This window comes from Callospermophilus lateralis, chromosome 16 (assembly GCF_048772815.1).
Source record: "Callospermophilus lateralis isolate mCalLat2 chromosome 16, mCalLat2.hap1, whole genome shotgun sequence".
Taxonomy (NCBI): Eukaryota; Metazoa; Chordata; class Mammalia; order Rodentia; family Sciuridae; genus Callospermophilus; species Callospermophilus lateralis.
The window spans coordinates 45,220,344-45,239,677 of record NC_135320.1 but is presented as its reverse complement, the minus strand read 5'-3'; the positions used below and the strand labels follow the sequence as shown (position 1 = coordinate 45,239,677).

Sequence of the window (19,334 nt, the reverse complement as noted above, 5' to 3'; positions counted from 1 at the left end):
AAGTACTTTTAATCCTCTATTAACCTATAGGTTAAAGTATAAATACCTTGTATGGAATACTCTGACTTTTATAATTACACCCAAATTAACTTCAATGGCCTCATTGGATTCCACCATCTCTGCTGCTACCCTTTTCTCCCCATCTTTATTTTTTTAATTATTTGTGCATAATAGTGAGACACACTATGATATACTTGCGCATAATATAACTTCATCAGGTTCATTCACCAGTACCTCCCTTTGTCCTCCCCTCCTTCTTACCCTTGGTCTTTCCTCTGTTCTACTGGTTTCCCTTCCATTTTTGCGTGGTTCCTTCCTTTCCCTTTTTCTCCCTAGCCTCTACGTATGAGACAAAACATATGACCCTTAGCTTTCTGAGTCTGACTTATTTCACTTAACATGATTTACTCCAGTTCCATCCATCCATTTTCCTGCAAATGAAATAATTTCATTCTTCTTCATAGATGAATAAAACTCCATTGTACAGATCTGTCATATATTATCTATTCAAGAGTTAATAGACACTTGGGCTGGTTCCATAATTTGGCTATTATGAATTATGCCAGGATAGACATGGGTACACATGAATCATTATAGTATACTGATTTTAATTCTTTTTGGATTAATACCTAAGAGTGGTATAATTGAATCATACAGTGGTTCCATTTCTAGTCTTTTGAAAAACCTCCATGCTAATTTCCACAGTGCTACACTAATTTACATTCACATCAACAGTGTATAAGAATTTCTTTTCCCACCACATCCTCATCACCATTTTTGTTATTTGTGTTCTTGATGATGAGTGTCATTCTAACATGAGTGAATAGAAATCTCAGTGTAGTTTTGACATACATATATACATATATGTGTATGTATGTTCAATATGTATGTATATATGTATATGTTCAATAAGTCTATGTTCAATATATACATGTATATGTTCTATATATATATATGCATATGTATATGTTATATTTCTTTAGGCATCAGGGAAATGCAAATCAAAATTACACTGATTTTTTTTCTAGGTTCTTTATATACTCTTGATATTAATTCCATCAGAAGAGCAGCTAGCAAAGACTTTTTTCTCATTCTGTAGGTTCTCTCTTAATGCTACTGTGTCCATTGCTGTGCAGAAGCTTTTTAGTTAATGCCATCCCATTTATTAATTCTTGGTATTATTTCCTGGGATTTGGAAGTACTGCTGAGAAAGTCATTGCCTGGGCCTATATGTTAAAGTGTTTACCCCCTATGTTTTATTCCAGCAGCTAAAAATTTTACGAACTATTTCTAGATATTTGATCAATTTTGAGTTAACTTTTGTGACAAGAGAGGGATCTAGTTTCATATAGATATCCAGCTTTCCAGCACCATTTGACAAAAAAAAAGTCTATCTTTTCTCAAATGTATGTTTTTGGCTCTTTCATCAAGGCTCTGATGACTGTATCTGTGTGGGTTTTTCTCTGTGTCTTCTCTTTCACTGACCTACATGCCTGTTTTTATGTTCGTACAATGTTGTTTGGGTAGCTCTGTAATATAATTTGAAATTCTATTTTGATGCCTCCAGCATTTCTCTTTTTGCACAGAATTGCTTTGCTTTTCTGGGTCTTTGGTTCTTTCATATGAATTTTAGGACTGTTTGGTTTTTGTTCTTTTTGTTTGTTTGTTTGTTTTGTTTTTCTTCCTAGTTCTGTGAAGAATGCCTTTGGTATTTTGGTGGGGATTTCCTTGAATCTGTAGAGCACTGTATGTAATATGGACACTTTAACAATATTAATTCTGCCTACACATGAACCATGGTAGGTCTTTCCATCTTCTAGTGCCTTCTTCTATTTCTTTTTTCTTTTTTCAGTATTCTGTATTTTTCACTGTGGATGTCTATCACAAACTCTTTGGTTAGATTTATTCCTAGGTATTATCTTGTGGACTATTGTGAACAGAATTATTTTCCTGACTTCTATTCTCAGCAAATGCATTATTGGCATATAGAAGCATTTTCAATTTTCATTTGTACATTTTGTATCCTGATATTTTGCTGAATTTATATGTCAGCTCTAAAAGTCTTCTGGCAGAGCTTTGAAGGATCTTCTAAGTATATTATCATATTACCATCAATCAGTGATAATTTAACATTTTTTTTCTTTTCAAATTGTATCATTTTTATTTCGTTATCTTGCTAATTGCACTGGTTAAAATGTCAAGGTCTATATTGAATAATATGGTGACAGTGAACATCCTGGTCTTGTTTCTGATTTTAGAGGGGCATGATTGGGCATGATTCTCCATCTTTCAACAGCATCTTCTGGCTGCTTCATGAACATACCTTGTTTTAAAAACATCATGAAAGATCCAGGCTTACTTGCCTTACTTAGAATGGCAAGTTCTTAGAACATTGACAGAACAAGGGACACCCTTGAGTTGATGACATACCTGGATTGCATGCCCAATCAAGGATCCCACTTATAGCCGGGGTTTTGTAGAATCAAGTTGTTGTGATAAGATAGAGGACAATATTAACTATCAATCAATACAGAAGCAACCGATCTCAATTATTGCAAAGAAACAAATAGATGCCAAATAACTGCCCCCAAACCTTTGAAATTGGCATTACGAGAGCACTAATTAGATGCTTATTGTTTAGAGATGAGTACAGAACAGGGTTGATGAGAAAATGTTAAAAGTTAGCATACAAAAAAATTCAGTCAATTTGCAGTACCACCATACTCCCCACTGCTATTTTTTTCCTAACAAAATTATCTTCAAAAACTAATCATCATTCAATAATCCTTGCACCCATGTGTAACATACTCTGAAGGAAAATATGAATATGATGAACTTATCAAATAATATGCATCAGAACAATTATGGCAGAAAGGTAAAAATCCTATGCTGCTCCCCTCCCCCATGCTCAACACACATTATAGCCTTGATTACACTAAAACAAAATTACAAGGCATTAAGTATGATTAGGACAACAGAAAAAAAAATTTACAAATTAAAAGACTATATTCAATCAAGAATAGAAAGATAAAATTAAGACAAAAATAAAATCCACTTTAGAAACAATAAACATGGCAAAGATGTAAGAAAATATAATCACTGACACAGGGTTACATACCCAAATAAGTAGGAAAAAAAAGATGAATGAATGTGATAAATGAAGATAGGAGATGTTATCTATGAAAATTAATCCAGAGTGCTCACTTTGGCAGCACATATACTAAAATTGAAACAATAGAAGATTAGCATGGCCCTTGCAAATTCAAGAAGTGTTTCATATTTTTTAAGACAAAATCTAGATAGAGCAAAGGTGTGGGAGGACAAGGGAGAGGCATGGGGGTAAAAAAGTTGGTGGAATGAGATGGACATCATTACTCTAAGTACATGTATGAAGACACGAATGGTGTGAATATACTATGTATACAACCAGAGATATAAAAAGTTGTGCTCTATATGTGTAATATGAGTTGTAATGTATTCTGTGGTCATATATAACAAAGTAGAATAAAAAATAAATAAATGAAAAGATTTAAAACATCACGAAAGATCCAGGATTTGGAATCTATTCTTTGCTTTTAAATCTAAAGTGGTGCTACATGGAACAAGTTACTAAATTTGTGTAAGTCTCAATATTCTTTTCTTTTAAAATAAAATGATCTATTATTTAAAAAAAAGAAAGAAAGAAAATTAATCCAGAATAAGCAAACAGAAATAAATAATGGCAAAGGGGAAAACTTTTCTCATGTAAAGATTTGCTTATGAGTAATGAAATATGATTTCATGACCTGGATAGGGGAAGACGAATCATGATACAGGATTTACAAAGAGACTAGATATTCTAGATGCTATTAGATTAGTAACTATACATACTTTACTATACTTCAAAGATAATTATTTTGCATTTAGCAAAAAGAGAAAGCATCCTACTCTTGTCAAAGTTCTGGCAAATAGTAAAGTAAGGGAGGAGGAAGATGACTCATAAATTTTATTTTCCAAGATACATAAAGTTAAGAGGTAGATACAAGAACTCAGAGAACATATGGGACCATGAGCCTTCTTTGACTAACTCTATTTGAATATCAGATTTGCTTAGATCACTGAATAAATAAATCATATAAACATGTAACCTAACCAACACTAAATAGTATGAAAATTATACTAATAAACTATACTAATAAATTCTGTACACCTGAATATAAATAGTAAATTCTTCATAGATTATAGTGGAAATAATAAATAAATACTTAAAAGTTTTAGCAAAGATAAGAAAGTACAAACCTCACATACTAGTTAACCAATTGCTATGTTTTTAAAAAAATTTTAAATAATGGAAACTTAATGAGAACATTTCAAGAATAAATGTAATTAGTCCAAGGATTAAACATTAATATGATTAGTAGTCAAGATGTGAAGAGGGTCAGTTTTTTTTTCATTTCATACTAGGTTATAAGGACGCATTTTCTAAAGTTAATGAATTAAGCAATAGAGGTTTATATTTTGAATTCTAAATTCTATACCATTATAATTTACAAAGGAAAAAAAAATGCAAGTACAAATGGAAACAGAATAAACTCCACAATAACTTCCCTTCCTTATCACCCAAAAGTGAAGTAGAAAATGAGTCACTAAGGATGTAGAAATTTAAAATAATTAATGAGAAATTTATCAGCCATGTATCATATTTTATTCTTAAAGAAATTATCTGATTCCAAGGACAAGACAAAGTAAAAAATAAGCCTGGAAAATCTTATTTTGTCAAACAAGGAAAAGCTCAAACTAACTTGAAGAGTCTCCCTGTGGCCAAAGTGTGAACAATGAACACCAACACATGTGGTGATGGCAGTCAATTAAAACTTGAATAAAATAAGAAACCCTGTGCTTATTTTTTAATATGCTTGATAAATATGATATTATATGCTTACAAAACACATATTAACTGCAAACATTTATAGCAAAGAAATTCTGCATATATCACCTTAATCAATTCATTAAAGTAAATATCAACAATTGTGGAACAGGATGAAATCATGTGCCCCAGGATAAGATGGAAGGAGAAAAACACAGGATCACTCCTGGGATACTGCTGCTAAAGACGTCTACCTGAAATCCAATCATGAGGAAACGTCAGACAAACCAACTTGCCAGATATTCTGCAAAACAACTTTTTTTTAATCTCCCAGTATCAGGGTCATGAACGTCAAGGAAAACCGAGGAACCATTTCAGACTGAAGGAGACCCAAGAGACAAGACAGAGAAGTGAAACATGAGATTTTAATTGGATTCTTTTACTGGAAAGAACATTATCAGAACAATTAGCCAAATTTGAATGTGTCTAAAGATTAGATTACAGTTCTGTGTCAGTGTTACAGTTATCCATCAGCTTGGTGAATGCTTCTTTTTATGTAATAGAATATCTTTCAGAAATACAAAAAAAAAATTTATATATATATATAAAATGATGGAATGTCAAATGAATCAAGAAAAATAAGTTTTACTGAACTTCCAAGACTTTCAAGATTGTGATGGTCTTAAATTTAAAAATTCGGTATCTTTCACATATACTACTTTTATGGTTCAAAAAATAAGAAATATAACATCTATAATAGAAAAGGAAAAGGATAAAATACCTTTGGATAAATTTTATTTAGGATATAAAGAAAGTTGCATAAGTTGAAAGTAAAAAGATTAATGTTGTAAAGATACCAATTTTTGAATAGGAAGATTCAAAATCATAAAGCTGTTAATTTTCCATGTATTAATTATTAAATTTAACACATTTCCAATTACAATATCAAGATGTTTATTTAAAAAAAATAAATATCCCTAAAGAAAAATAAACATGGGAAAGGGGCACACAAAATCTCTTTAAAAGGAGTAATCAATTGAGGTTAATCTTACTAGATATTGAAATATAATGCCTCAATAATGATAACAATTCAACATTGATACATAAATAGATGGTAAATGGAAAAAGTAAATAATAGATTTCAAAAATAGATGCAGAAGGCATTCATTTAACATGTAATAAAAAGTGGCATTTCAAATTAGTAGAAAATATAGGTTGCCAACAAAGGGTGTTAGAATAGTTGGTTGGTCAGTTGAAAAAATATTAAATTGTATTTTACAGTCTACACCATTGGTGTCCTACAACAATCTAGATGCATCTAATATTTAATAAGTATAATATTTTTTAAAAACTATATAAATACTAATCACAGGGGAGTTATTTTTAAACCTTGGCATGAAGAATGACTAAATAAGGACTTAAAAACTACAAGTTCTAAAATATTTGTAAGACACAAAAATCATGATGACAATAGAAGAATGCAAACAGAATGGGAGAAAATCTTTACCACTTGCACATCAGAAAGAGCATAATCTCCAGAATGTATAAAGAACTAAAAACACTTAACTCCAAAAAAATCAAATAACCCAGTCAATAAATGGGCTAAGGAACTGAACAAACACTTCTCAAAAGAAGATATACAATCAATCAACAAATATATAAAAAAATTAACATCTCTAGCAATTAGAGAAATGCAAATCAAAAGTAAGATTTCATCTCACTCTAGTCAGAATGGCAATTGTTAAGAATACAAGCAACAATAAGTATTGGCAAGGGTATGGGGCAAACGTACACTCACACATGCTGGTAAGACTGAAAATTGTGAAACTCTGGAAAGCAGTATGGAGATTCCTTAGAAAACTTGGAATAGAACCATAATTTGACCCACCTATCCCATTCCTTGGTTTGTATCCAAAGGATTTAAAATCAGCATACTACAGTGATGCAGCCAGATCAATGTTTATAGCAGCTCAATTCACAATATCTAAACTATGGAACCAACCTAGATGCCCATCAACAGATGAATGGATAAAGAAAATGTGTTATATATACACAATGGAATATTATTCAGCCTTAGAGAAGAATGAAATTATGGCATTGCAGGTAAATGGACAGAGTTGGAGAATTTCACCCTAAGTGAAATAAGCCAACCCCAAAAAATCCAAAGGCCAAATGTTTTCTCTGATATGCAGATGCTGATCCATCATTTGGGGTGGGTCTAGGGAAGAATGGAGGAACTCTGGATTGGGCAAAGGGAAGGGAGGGGAGAGGACGGGAGAGGAGAAAGTGTGGGGGTAGGAAAGATGGTGGAATGAGACAGACATGTATGATTGCATGAATGGTGTGACTCTGCATCCTGTACAGCCAGAGAAATGAGAAGTTGTGCTTAATTTCTGTACAATGAATTGAAATGCACTCTGTTGTCATGTATAACTAATTAGAAAAAAAAAATTTTAATTTTAAAAATACATGGGAAAAGGTTTATTTCTTTTGTACATAAAGAGTTCTTTTAAATAAAGAGGAAAGTAAATTACAATAAGTGGGCAAGGGATGTAAACAGTTCACATAAATATAGATGACCACAAATATGTGAAAAAAAACTCTAACATTCATAAAGAAATGCAAATTAGGACTGGGGTTGTGGCTCAGTGATAGAGTGCTCATCTAGCAGGGGCAAGGTCCTGGGTTTGATCTCAATACCACAATTAAAAAAAATAAACCTAGTTAAATAAACTAATTAAAGATATTGTGTCCAACTACAACTAAAAAATAAATATCAAAAAAAGATTCAAATTAAAATATCAATAAAACTATTTTAAGTTGATTGATTGGAAAAAAATTTATACAACATGAGTGAAAATATTGTGAAATTGATACGTAAAAATACTGTTGATGATATTAGAAATTAATATAACCATTGTGGAAGAAAATTTGTCAATATTTATTAAAATTTAAAATGTACACATACTTTGGCTTTATGGTTCTCTTATGACACTTGCTTACCAATGCAAAACAGTTATGCATAGGATGCTTGATTGACTTTAATAGAAATAAATTCCCATTGTAGAAGCCAGGATCAAGTAGCCAAGAGACAAATCACAGGAGTTGTTTTAATGGAGAAAACTGATACAACGCTCTGTTAAACAGATATTCAAGGACTGAAGAGACACAAAGGGAAGACCAAGTATCACCAAGGAAGGAACTAATAACACGATTTTCTTGGATGACCCAGAGGGAAGAGATTGACTAAAACTTCTTACATTTGGAACAATGAAGATCTATGAAGCTGGGATCCAACCTGCAAATGCAGGGCCTCTGCAGCTAGCCCTTGTTGTTGAAGTAAATGCATACAATGAGACTATTTCCTGGAAGAGTGAAAAAAACTGCAAAGGGATTCAATTGCTGTTGCTGTTTCTGGAGCAAACTCCACTTCTTGGATGAAGAAGTGGAGAAGACAGTGGCCAGAGAAGACACTTGCCATGAATAATCACATGTGTCTATACATGCACATGTGTATAATCTTATTTTTGTATTTCTTTATGACTTTAAAAAAAATTTGCTGTTTTTATTCTTACTTGAAAAATATTAATTGTATGTATTTGGTGGTACATTGTAGCATTTTGATATATTGGAAAACTTAACTCAAGCTAATTAACATATCTCCTACTTCACCCTACCTATCATTTCTCATAAGAATATTTAAAATCTGTTAACAATTTTTACATATGTAATACATTATTACCAACTGTGGTCACCATGCTGTGTAACGGATCTCAAAACCTTATTCCTCCTGCTTAAATGGAGTGTTGTCACCTTTGATCAGCGCCTCTCCTCTCTTCCTCCCCTATCCCTTGCCTAGCCTCTGCTTTTATGAATCTGATATTTTTAGACTCTACATGTAAGTGAATTATACAGTATTTTGTTCTCCTGCACCCAGCTTATTTCACTTAGCATAAACATCCTCCAGGTTTATCCCTGTTACGGAAAGATGATAAAACATCCTTCCTTTCTCAGGAGTGAGAAGATATCTGCTATGGACTGAAAGTATTAAGTACAATGGGAAGGGGTATACAAAGAAGAGTTCAAAGACACAAAAGACACTTGCTTCATCCTGCAGAGGCCAGGAGAGTCTCTACAGAGACAAAATAGTAGATAACTTTCAAGAATTAGAAATGATAGGAACAAATAGAGGCAGATAGAAAGGAACCATAAAGACAAGAAATGGGACCTAAGTCAAGAAAGTATGGTGAAGATTATAAGGTAGAATTCAAGGAGCAATTTTCCCTTCAGCATAAATCTCCACTCTTTTTCCTAGAGACTAGATTAATGTAGGGTCAACTGTATTGCTGGGCAACACTCTGTAAGATAAATAATAATCTCTGGTGATTGCATCTGGGCTAGGCAGAACTATGGTTGACCTACAAAGACCTGAGAGGGAGCCACCAAAATGGGCTTCCCTGAGTACCTTGACTCTATAACTGAGAAGTTCCTTAAAGGAAAATCTGAAAACAGAAAAATTCTTAAAGAATTGTTATAAGAGATATTAGCTTATGAGGCTTTTAAGCTTGAGTAGCTCACCATCTGTACCTATGTACCTCTCATTACCTTGAACTTGAGCTACCACCTAGGAGATCAAAAAGGGCTGTGCAGGCTACTGTCTAGGCAGCCTTGGAGACCACCACAGGAGAAAAAATCCAAAACACTGCTGTGCTGAAAGGTTGCAATTCTATCCTACATTTCTGAGCATGTGTGCAAAGAGTGACCATCTCAATGTTTAATTAAACCTAGGAATTTTCCCCCACATCCCTGGTTGATATTGACAGATTAAGGAAAGATAACCAAAATAGTTTAGCTATAGTGGACAGTTATGTGGATAGAAGTGCAAGATCTAGGATATGAGTGATAGCTTTTAAACAAATTATGAAAAAGTTAAATGCATATTGTGGAAAATGAATTGTAATCTAAGTTTCAGAGGAGAGTAGGACCCTAACAGCTTTTGAGTGAAGCATTAATATGATATTTATTTTTTAGACATCCTATTAGACAAATAATCTTGTTCACAATGTATGTTGGAAGGAAAAACAGAGAACTGTTCAGTAAAGGGGATGGAAGACCTAACTAGACGGTTGAAGGATTGATAATGCAGTAGCAATAACAATAATTGAGTTCTAATTTCTGAGACTGAAGACAGAGCAGTAGTTTGAGACTGGGGGAGACTTAGCCTGCCACCTAGTGGACAGATCTGATTTGCATTGCAATTTACTTCATTTCCTGCTTCCATCCTGAACCCTCAGGCATAACTGAGCTCAAGTTTTAATTCCCATAATTTATAAAGGCCACACAAGATTTCTGACAAGAATACAGATACACTGAGATAGTTATAACAGTAGTTAAAAAAAAACAAGAAACGTTTGGAGATTTGGGTTTTGTTTAGGTTTTTCCAGTGGAACAACCATTTTTTTCCTCCTTGGTATTAAAAATAAAAAGTGACTGTTACATGAAATATCCAGTTGATAAATAATCTTCCAATGCTTTCTTCCATAATTTATCTGGTGGGCCTTTATATATTTATTATTATTGATTATTTAAGTACAGAAACATACACAAATATTCAACCATCTTTCTCACCATTTATTCCTTCTGGAGATTTCCATTCTTGTTTAACCTTGTTTCTTTATACATTACAGTTTGTTGCTCTATTTTTCTTCTCTACTGACAAGCCTTACTTTTTTACCTGCACTCTAAGGCTGTGAATGGTTTAAAACTTTAAAAATGGATGCAACATTCACTTTTCCAAATAAACACATATTTAGAAACTCCTTTAATCTTTATCTACTAAAGAACTAAAAAACTCTCAAATTACAGGAAATGCCCTTGAAGACTGAGGAATGATGACACAGTATTTCTAGGCTTTCCGTAAATATGCACCATAAAATGGAAAAGAGCAAAGAAAAAACATTCACTTAAGAGCAGTATGTCTAGATTCCTTGAAGTGTCTCTGGTCTTGAACACTTCTTTTCTCTTCTAAATTCTCATATGTTGGAATAAAATATATTTATAAGTGCTTTGTGAACTTAAAACACTTTTGTTACTGGAAAAGCACAGAAGTTCTTCCAGGATCAACCACTAGCCAAATGTAAACCATATTTTAAAACTGTCCCTTTCTCAGTAGGATAAGCCTTATAAGTGTGAAGTAAATAGAGGTGCAGCATATTACTCCAAGCAAAGGAAGCTTACTGGACCATAATCCTAATTTTAAGCCAAATGGTGCAGGACAGCTTCCAGCCTCCCACTAACAATTTTTTAAAATTATACAAAAAGAAACATGTTTTTTCTTCTTCTTTTTGTCTCTTTAGGAAATCAATTTATAATATTTATAATAGTGGATCATGTGTATACTTTGATCAGATATTACTTCACCCAGAAAATAAAACCATTATATGCTTTGTTAACTGTAAAGTTTTAAAAATTATTCTCACCCAAAATAAAAAGTGGCATGACTCTAGCATTTGAGAACATGGGTCCCTTCCCCAGGGTTAGCAAGATGTGAAAAATCCTGAGGCAGAAGTCAAAGAGACTGTAGAAGGAGAAGACTTGAAAGTTGCAAAGATCAGGGTAGTGGAGGGTCAGGGGGGCTGCAAGCACTAAACTGCCTTAAGAAGCTTAACTATTTGAAATGCCTGAGTCTGAAAATTCAATGAGAACAATGGAGTCATGTTTGAAGATGTGTGATGTGTTGCCTCCTTTAAATCAAGAGCATGTGAGGAGATAAAATGGCGAAGTGCAATTAATGTCTACGCATCATTTAACTGATTAAAAGGGCAAGGGATTTCAGGGCAGTGGGTCCTTACAGACACCGAAGCCTCATTACTCTGAAATGTATAATGGACCTTTATCAGCCTTTGGTTGTCCCTGTTACAAATCACCACAAACCTGGTGGCTTTAAAAGAATACGAATATGCCAGGAATGGTAGTATGCACCTGTAATCCTAGGAGACTGAGGCAGCAGGATGGGGAGTTTGAGGCTAGCACAGGCAATTTAGAGAGACCCTGTCTCAAAATAAAATATAAAAAGGGCTGGGGATATAACTTAGGGGTAGAGCATCCTAAGTTCAATTCCCAGTACAGAAAAAAAAAAAAAAAAAAAGAGGACGAGGAGGAGGAGAGGAGGAGGGGAGGAGGAGGAGGAGGAGGTGGTGGAAGAAAGAAAGAAATAAGAGAGAGAGAGAGAGAGAGAGAGAGAGAGAGAGAGAGAGAGAGAGAAAGAGAGAGAGAAAGAGAGAAAGAGAGAAAGAGAGAAAGAGAGAGAGAGAGAGAGAGAGAGAGAAAGAGAGAAAGAGAGAAAGAGAGAAAGAGAGAAAGAGAGAAAGAAAGAAAGAAAGAAAGAAAGAAAGAAAGAAAGAAAGAAAGAAAGAAAGAAAGAAAGAAAGAAAGAAAGAAAGAAGCGGGAGTTCATAACCCACTTGAATCTAATGTATGAAATATGATATGTCAAGAGCTTTGTAATGTTTTGAACAAATAAAAAGAAAAAAAAAGAAGCCTTAGTGCTTCCTTGGCTCACATCTCACTTGGTCTTCATAGCCAGCAATAGCCTCATCCTTCTGACTCTGATTCCCTTCCTCCCTCTTTTATCAATAATCACCTCATGATTACAGTGGGCACTGGGTTCTCTCCCCATCTCAAGATGATCAGATTTAGCCACCTCAGTTCCATATGTGGATGACCTCCCGCTTGCTATGGAACAGAGCCTATGCACAGGTTCTGCAGAGTAGCACATGGACACAATTCACTGGGGGCCATTCTCCTGCCTACCACAGACTTCATGAGGTTCTTGTGAGAAATAAATAAAGCGTGCAAAAGTCTTACATGCTACCAGTAGAAAGCACTCAATAATGTTATTCACCTCCAAATATTTATAGAGAATGTGGGTATGTCTAACTGAACTGGCTGAATTCAAAGTAAACAAGGATATGCAGAATGGCTGGGTTTTGTTTTTGTGGTTTTAGATATATAAATAAACATTCCTATTTAACCTACTGCACCTTGAATCATTCCCACTATTATCTCCTCTATAATTCAGGTACAGTCATTCTACAGATTGAAAGTGTGTGCCACACACTGTCTTCCATAGACCACTGTTTAAGCAGGGATATCCTAGTCCACAAGGGGAAACTGTGCACTTGCTAGAGTTAGCACAAAGACACAGCCGTTAAGCAAGCAGGACACGTCTCCATAGAGAAGTCACAGGCATAGAACATCAAGTAGGAACCACTAAGGCTCTCCTGCTTTCCATTATGCTCTATTCAGTTCTGAGATCTAAATTGCTGCTGATTTTTCATCTTTTAATCACTTCACAGAAGTTAAGTGTCCTTGGGAGACACTACAGAGGGTAGCACATATCTCATCCCATTGATTCTAAATTAATTTGATCTTTTAACTCCCAGCTACTGAGCTTCCTGGGCTGCTGAAAAAAAAAAGAAAAAAAAAAACAAAGAAAAAAAGAAAGAAAGGAGAATAGAAAGGGAAAAAAGCATCTTAGGGAGACTTTTTTTTTTTCTTTCTCACAATAAAACCTGACAGAAGCTGTGGGTTTTGGCAAAATTGCATTTAATTTTGTTTCTACTAGAAGAGAAATAGAATACTTAATCACATACAGCAACTTTTTGCAATAATAATATAAATGTATAAATTAACAAATGTAGCAACTAATTTTTTAAGAACTGGGTCTAATACTATTAAAGCAATATACCCCTTCAAAGGAGATCAATCATGTCTGTGATGTTTCTTCCCTAAGATTATGAGTATTCGTTATTAGTATTGATTAATTGTTATTGGTACAATATGTAATTATTCATACTACTAGAATTCATTGTGACATGGTTGTATCTGCACATAATATAATTTGGTAGCTATCACTCCTCAAAACCTCCCCCATTCCTTTCTCTTCTCCCTTCCTGGATCTCTTAATCTACTCTCAATTAGTCTCACTTCTATTTCATGAGATTACCTCTTATTTTCCTTTATGAGTATTTTTTAAAAGTTATCTGAAAGTTAACTCTCACTTCAAATCAATACCATAGATCTACCTACTGAATAATAAAATACTAGACTTAATGCTTTAGTGAAATTGGAAAGGATCATGAGTATTACCTTTGTTATCTAAAATTTATTTTTAAATTTAGTTAAGTCTAGACCTATTACATGTTACTAGGCAATATGCTGATGTTCAAAGAATAGAGCTATGAACTGGATGGTTGTAACAATTGTTTCCATCTGGAGAAAACATTCCGAGTTTAGATGAACTACATAGAATTAACACTGCTGATTATACATACTTCACCATATTGAATTCTATTTCTAGAATTCTTATGACACTGTAAGTCAAAGACTAGAAAATTAAAGTTAAGTGAAATGGGAAAAAAATTCACATTCTGAATAATGGGAATTGTCTTTTTCCCCCTTTTAAATTTAAAACAAGCATTCTCCTAGTGAAAATTAAAAATTAATTATCCCTTGAGGAGCAGTCAGATCAACTCTGTGATGGGATTAGATTTGCCACAAACTGATACCTATTGGGCCATGTGACCTCCCTGGGCCTTTGTTTTCTCTACCCCTTTTAATATTTCAATGTGTCTGAAGTTCTAAGAGCTCAAAAAGATCCTCATTTTATAAATAAAAAAATTGAATTGAAATAACTTCAACTAGGTAAAGCAGGATTTATACACTTATGTTCTTTCTATTCCACAAGGCCATTGGTCAGGTTCTCAGTGTTCCTACCAATTCCTAAAACCACTGGGAAAAAAAATGACTAATAAATGAGACCCCTCCAATTAGCCCCCACTCACTTGGTAACTTTCGAAGTGGGGGAGGAGGCACATTGTCAATGGCTATCATGTGAGACAAAATAGCTGCAGGAAGAGAAGACAAGGGCATCTTGACGGATCAAAGGCAGCTGATCTTGAGAGGTAAAGGCAGAGGCTACTTGAGAGGTAAAGGATCACTCTTTCCCTTCGGTTGTCATAAGGCAGAACCCTCAAGATACTCTCTGATAGGCTGAGTCCTGCGGAATCTTCTTGCTCATGGTTCTGACACAGTGTTGGTGCAGCATTTCCAAGGGTGAAATCCAGGTGAGGAAAACTACATACCAGTCCAGTGGAATTAGGGGGACTGTGTGAGCTACACAGAGTGGGAGGAATAAAGAAGGATTGTGCAATACCCAAGGCAGATACAGCAGAGCCTGAGACCAGGTTAGAGGAGAGAATTCAGTCTACGGCCTCCACAATTCAGAGCCCTTTTCTGCCTGCCACATCTATATTGGGACAAACCCTTCTTGTAGCTGCAGCAACAGGAATAGGATATTTATATTGCTGCTCATGGCTACACAAATAAATCTCCCTTCTATTCATCACAGATTCAATAAACTCACCCTAGCTTTATTTAACCATATTCTGTTGGAGAGTAGTATATGTTTTAGTTACTTTTTGCTGCTTCCCAACAATTGAAGCTAATGACCAAGGCTAGGGTTTAGAATCCTAAAGGATGTATCTTTTGATTTGGTGTATTTTCTTTAGAGGTCTTTAAAGAAATGTTTCTAGTGTCGTAACTAGCAATGGATTGTATAAAAAAGGGTTATGACTGAGCTGGACCAGTAAAATGCTAACCCTTTTTCAACCAAGTTCATGTAGATAACATGAATAACTAGAATTAAAAATATTCATTGTATTACAAAAGTAACGAATTTTCTTGCAACAGTCCCTATTGAATGGAATCTTCAAGGTAAACTTATTCCAGTGTAACTTTTCAATTGAATGTTTTTTCCCCTGAACCCAGTGCTACAAACTCTGGACTCTGTTGACTCAAATTTGTTGAATCTCATCATTGTGCTTTTTGTATTTCTTCCACACTAGCCAGCTACCTCCACCTGCAACCTCACCATCCCAAACACACCCCTTTGATAATGCCTAATGCTTTAATTCAGCAGGGTATCCCAGAATCATTATCTTCCCACTCTCACATTTAAAACTCAAAGAACCTCTTTATAAAAATTATTATTAAAGTCTTCCTGCATTTTTCCTAGATGTTAAAGCAGATAAGGCTATATAAAATGTGTGATTGTTTCTTTTCTTTTTTTTTTTTTTTTTTTTTTTGGTTTTCATTAGTGTTTTGTTTTGTTTTTGCCTTTGACAAGCAGTTTTGATCAAATGAAATGTAAGAAAGAAATTTTAAGACCCTAAGATTATACTAATCAATTTCATCTCTGATTTCAACCAACAGTTATTTCTACTTATTGTTATTTTCCTTCTTTTCCATATGTTCTCATTTTCTTTTCTATATTCCATATAAAATTAATTCCACGTTAAACTAGACCTTGCTTGGAAAAATTTTTTTTAAAAAGAAATATTAGAGGTAAAAATGTGTCAACAAGAACATTAAGAAGGAAACATAAACAAAATAGCTTATTTTTTTCTAATTCTGTAATCTTCATGATTTTGTGTATCTGTTTATATCTCTATGCATATGTCCAGAAAAAAATCCATCAGTTCAAAAATTCAATATCCCTGAAATATTCTTGATTAGTCCTTCAAATGTATTCTGAATCTTTTAAAAATTCATTCTAATAACAATAACATAATCATGATTTATCTTTTATAGACAGATAATACTAAATTGTTTGATTATCAATGCCTAGATATTCCTCATAAATCAGAGCCCTTCTCAAACACATGTTCGTAAAATTATCTTAGGAAAGTCACTTCATCTCCCTTAATTTTACCAATCTACTCCATTTAAAAGGAGTAATGATAATACCTCATACAAGTGTCATTAAGATTAAATAAAATGGTAGAAATAAAGGTTCCTATACATAGTACCTAACATGAATCATTGATTCTCATTTTTATTTATACTACTATTATTATTGCTAAAGTAAATCTTGAGAAATTCAAATGGACAAGAAAAGATCAGGGAGAGCCAGAGGAAAGGTGGGAAGTTATAAGACAGACAGGAATTTAGAAAAATTAGAAATTATTGAGAGAGAAATTTTTACAATGTAAATTATAACTACTCCCCTCCATTCCTCTACAAGTATAGATTCTTCAAAAAAAATTTTTTTTTCAGTTAGATTTAAGTTTTAGAGGGCATGCAAAGAACATGTTAAAATTTGCTTCAGGGAAGTTCTAGTTAGCTGATGAACTTCACCTGAGGTTACAGAGAGACACCATTCACATTCAGAAGGTGCTTGAAGAAAACATTTTCTGAGCATAATCATATTTGAGACTAATTTTTAAATCTTTGATATCCTTGCTTTTAATAAAACCATGAAATTTCACATGGACTTAGCCATGAAAATACAAATATATATTTGATAAAAATCTGAGATATTAAAGCAGAAAGTCTTCATACTTTGAGACTGTGCTTTAGAGTACTTGTAGTACTTGCTACCTAGAGTGGAATACAATATAGAATACAGTATAGAATAAAGAAGACCAGATTTGAAGCTATACATACCTGGGCCCAAACTGTCTAGGACAGCACCCAACTGTGGTCTCTTGGCTAAGTTATTTAAATTAATTAAGTCTCTGTTTATTTATTTATACAATTAGAGGAGTGAGAATAATTTCACAGGGTTACTGAAAGGACTATAAGTAATATCAGTAAAGCAACTACTTCATTATGACTTATGAAGATCAAATTACATAAGACATGCAAAATATGTAAGACATGGTTGGCATATAATAAGCTTACCCCAAATATTCCAGTTGCTTTCCTTTCTCTATAATTAGAATATCAAGCTATGATATAAGAAAGTGGCCACCCGACCAAGGACTAGCACACACCAGAATGAGATGACGACTAGCTTGGCACAATAGAATGGATCAGCACTTGGCTCAGAAACTAGGAGACAAGAACAAAAAAATGATAACCAGGTTGGAGAAAATATACTAGGCTAAGGACTTCACCAACAATTGATGTAAATGTACGTACATACCATTGTTTTAGTCAGCTTTTTCGCTGCTGTGACTAAAAGATCCGACCAAAACAATTGTAGAAGAGGAAAAGTTTATTTGGAGGCTCACGGTTTCAGAGATCTCAGTCCATAGACAGCAGGCTCCGGTTCTTGGGGCTTTAGGTGAGGCAGAACAACATTGTGGTGGAGTGTGGTGGAGTATGGTGGAGTGTGGTGGAGTGTGGTGGAGTGTGGTGGAGTGTGGTAGAGTGTGGTGGAGGAAAGCACTCACCTGACCATCAGGAAGCAGAGAGACATTCTACTCGCCAGATACAAAATATATACCCCATAGCCACTCCCCCCAGTGAACCACTTCCTCCAGCCACACCCTACCTGCCTCCAGTTAACACTCAGTTAATCCCAGCAGGGATTAATTAACTGATTAGTTTGGGGCTATACCCAATAATTTCTCCTCCAAACCTTCTCTCATTATCTCACACTTGAGCATTTGGGGACTCCACATCTAAACCATAACAATCAGTATTACCAAACTCAGTTGTGTTTCACAAACATGTTATTATCATGTGAAGGATCCAGGAGACACAAATTCAGATGTCAGAAGCTCATCTGAGAACTTGCATATCCTGTTAGTACTTTCTGTTAACATTTGCTGAAATGCCAGATCTGTTTATTAAGAATCCATGTTTGCTTCTACCAATAGTATGCAGTTTCAAATTTTCATATAATCTGGAAAGCACAATAATCTTGAAGGTAGATATTATGATCCTGTTTTGGAGATTTAAAAAAATAGGCTCTGCAAATGAAGATTATAGAGTTCAAATATTTTAAAACTAAACTGTGAGTCCAAGTTTGCCTTTTTCACACTGATTTCTTAATTTAAAATGTGCAATTGTCTTTAAAAGAAAGGATGTGTCCTGCATTTTGGTGTGGAAATTCTCCTCTGAATGGAAATAACATTTAGATAATGGTAGTCTGGTCTTCTAAATAAGAAGTCCATGAGGTGGATTTAGAGATACATTCATTCAGTTATCTGCATTTATAAGATTCCAAGTTCAGCAAATTGGAGACAGATGCTTAAATTTGGAGAGACTTCTACGTGCGCAGGGAGATTTGCTTGAGTTCCATCTTAGGAAGTGACCACCCAGTCTGTTTCAGAGCTGGATACTGAGTGGAGCATAGGTTAAAGAAGACAAAGTGGAAGAGGGGGATTAGTTCAGAGGATGAGTTGTTCAGGAGAGTGATGGTGAAGGTTGAAATTAGAGCAGGGTACTACAGAAGAAAAAGAAGGAATGGTTGATGAGTGATGGAGGACAGAAAAAAGATTGAGGATTCCCAGGATTCTGCATTCTGTGCTGCAGTAGAGGCAGCTACAATAAATACAGGTCAAAGATATGATGGTGATGATGATGATGGTGGTGGTGGTGGTATGACCAGTCTTTGGGAGGCATCCCTTTTTTGCAAAGCATAAATTTAGATATTCCACATCAATTTATCCTTCCCAACTCTATGAGGTATGCACAA

The 19,334-nt window shown here is 34.3% G+C and overlaps 1 protein-coding gene and 1 pseudogene across 1 annotated transcript in view; one reads left to right on the top strand and one right to left on the bottom strand.

Moving 5' to 3' along the window:
- Positions 1–14,779, bottom strand: part of Cnbd1 (cyclic nucleotide binding domain containing 1) — a 417,739-nt gene extending 402,960 nt beyond the window's left edge. Inside the window, exon 1 of the mRNA XM_076835771.1 lies at positions 14,692–14,779. Coding sequence (XP_076691886.1) covers positions 14,692–14,779 — 88 coding nt within the window. The remainder of the gene's footprint in view (positions 1–14,691) is intronic.
- Positions 3,197–3,284, top strand: LOC143382446 (U6 spliceosomal RNA; annotated as a pseudogene).
- Positions 14,780–19,334: the final 4,555 nt, after the last annotated feature.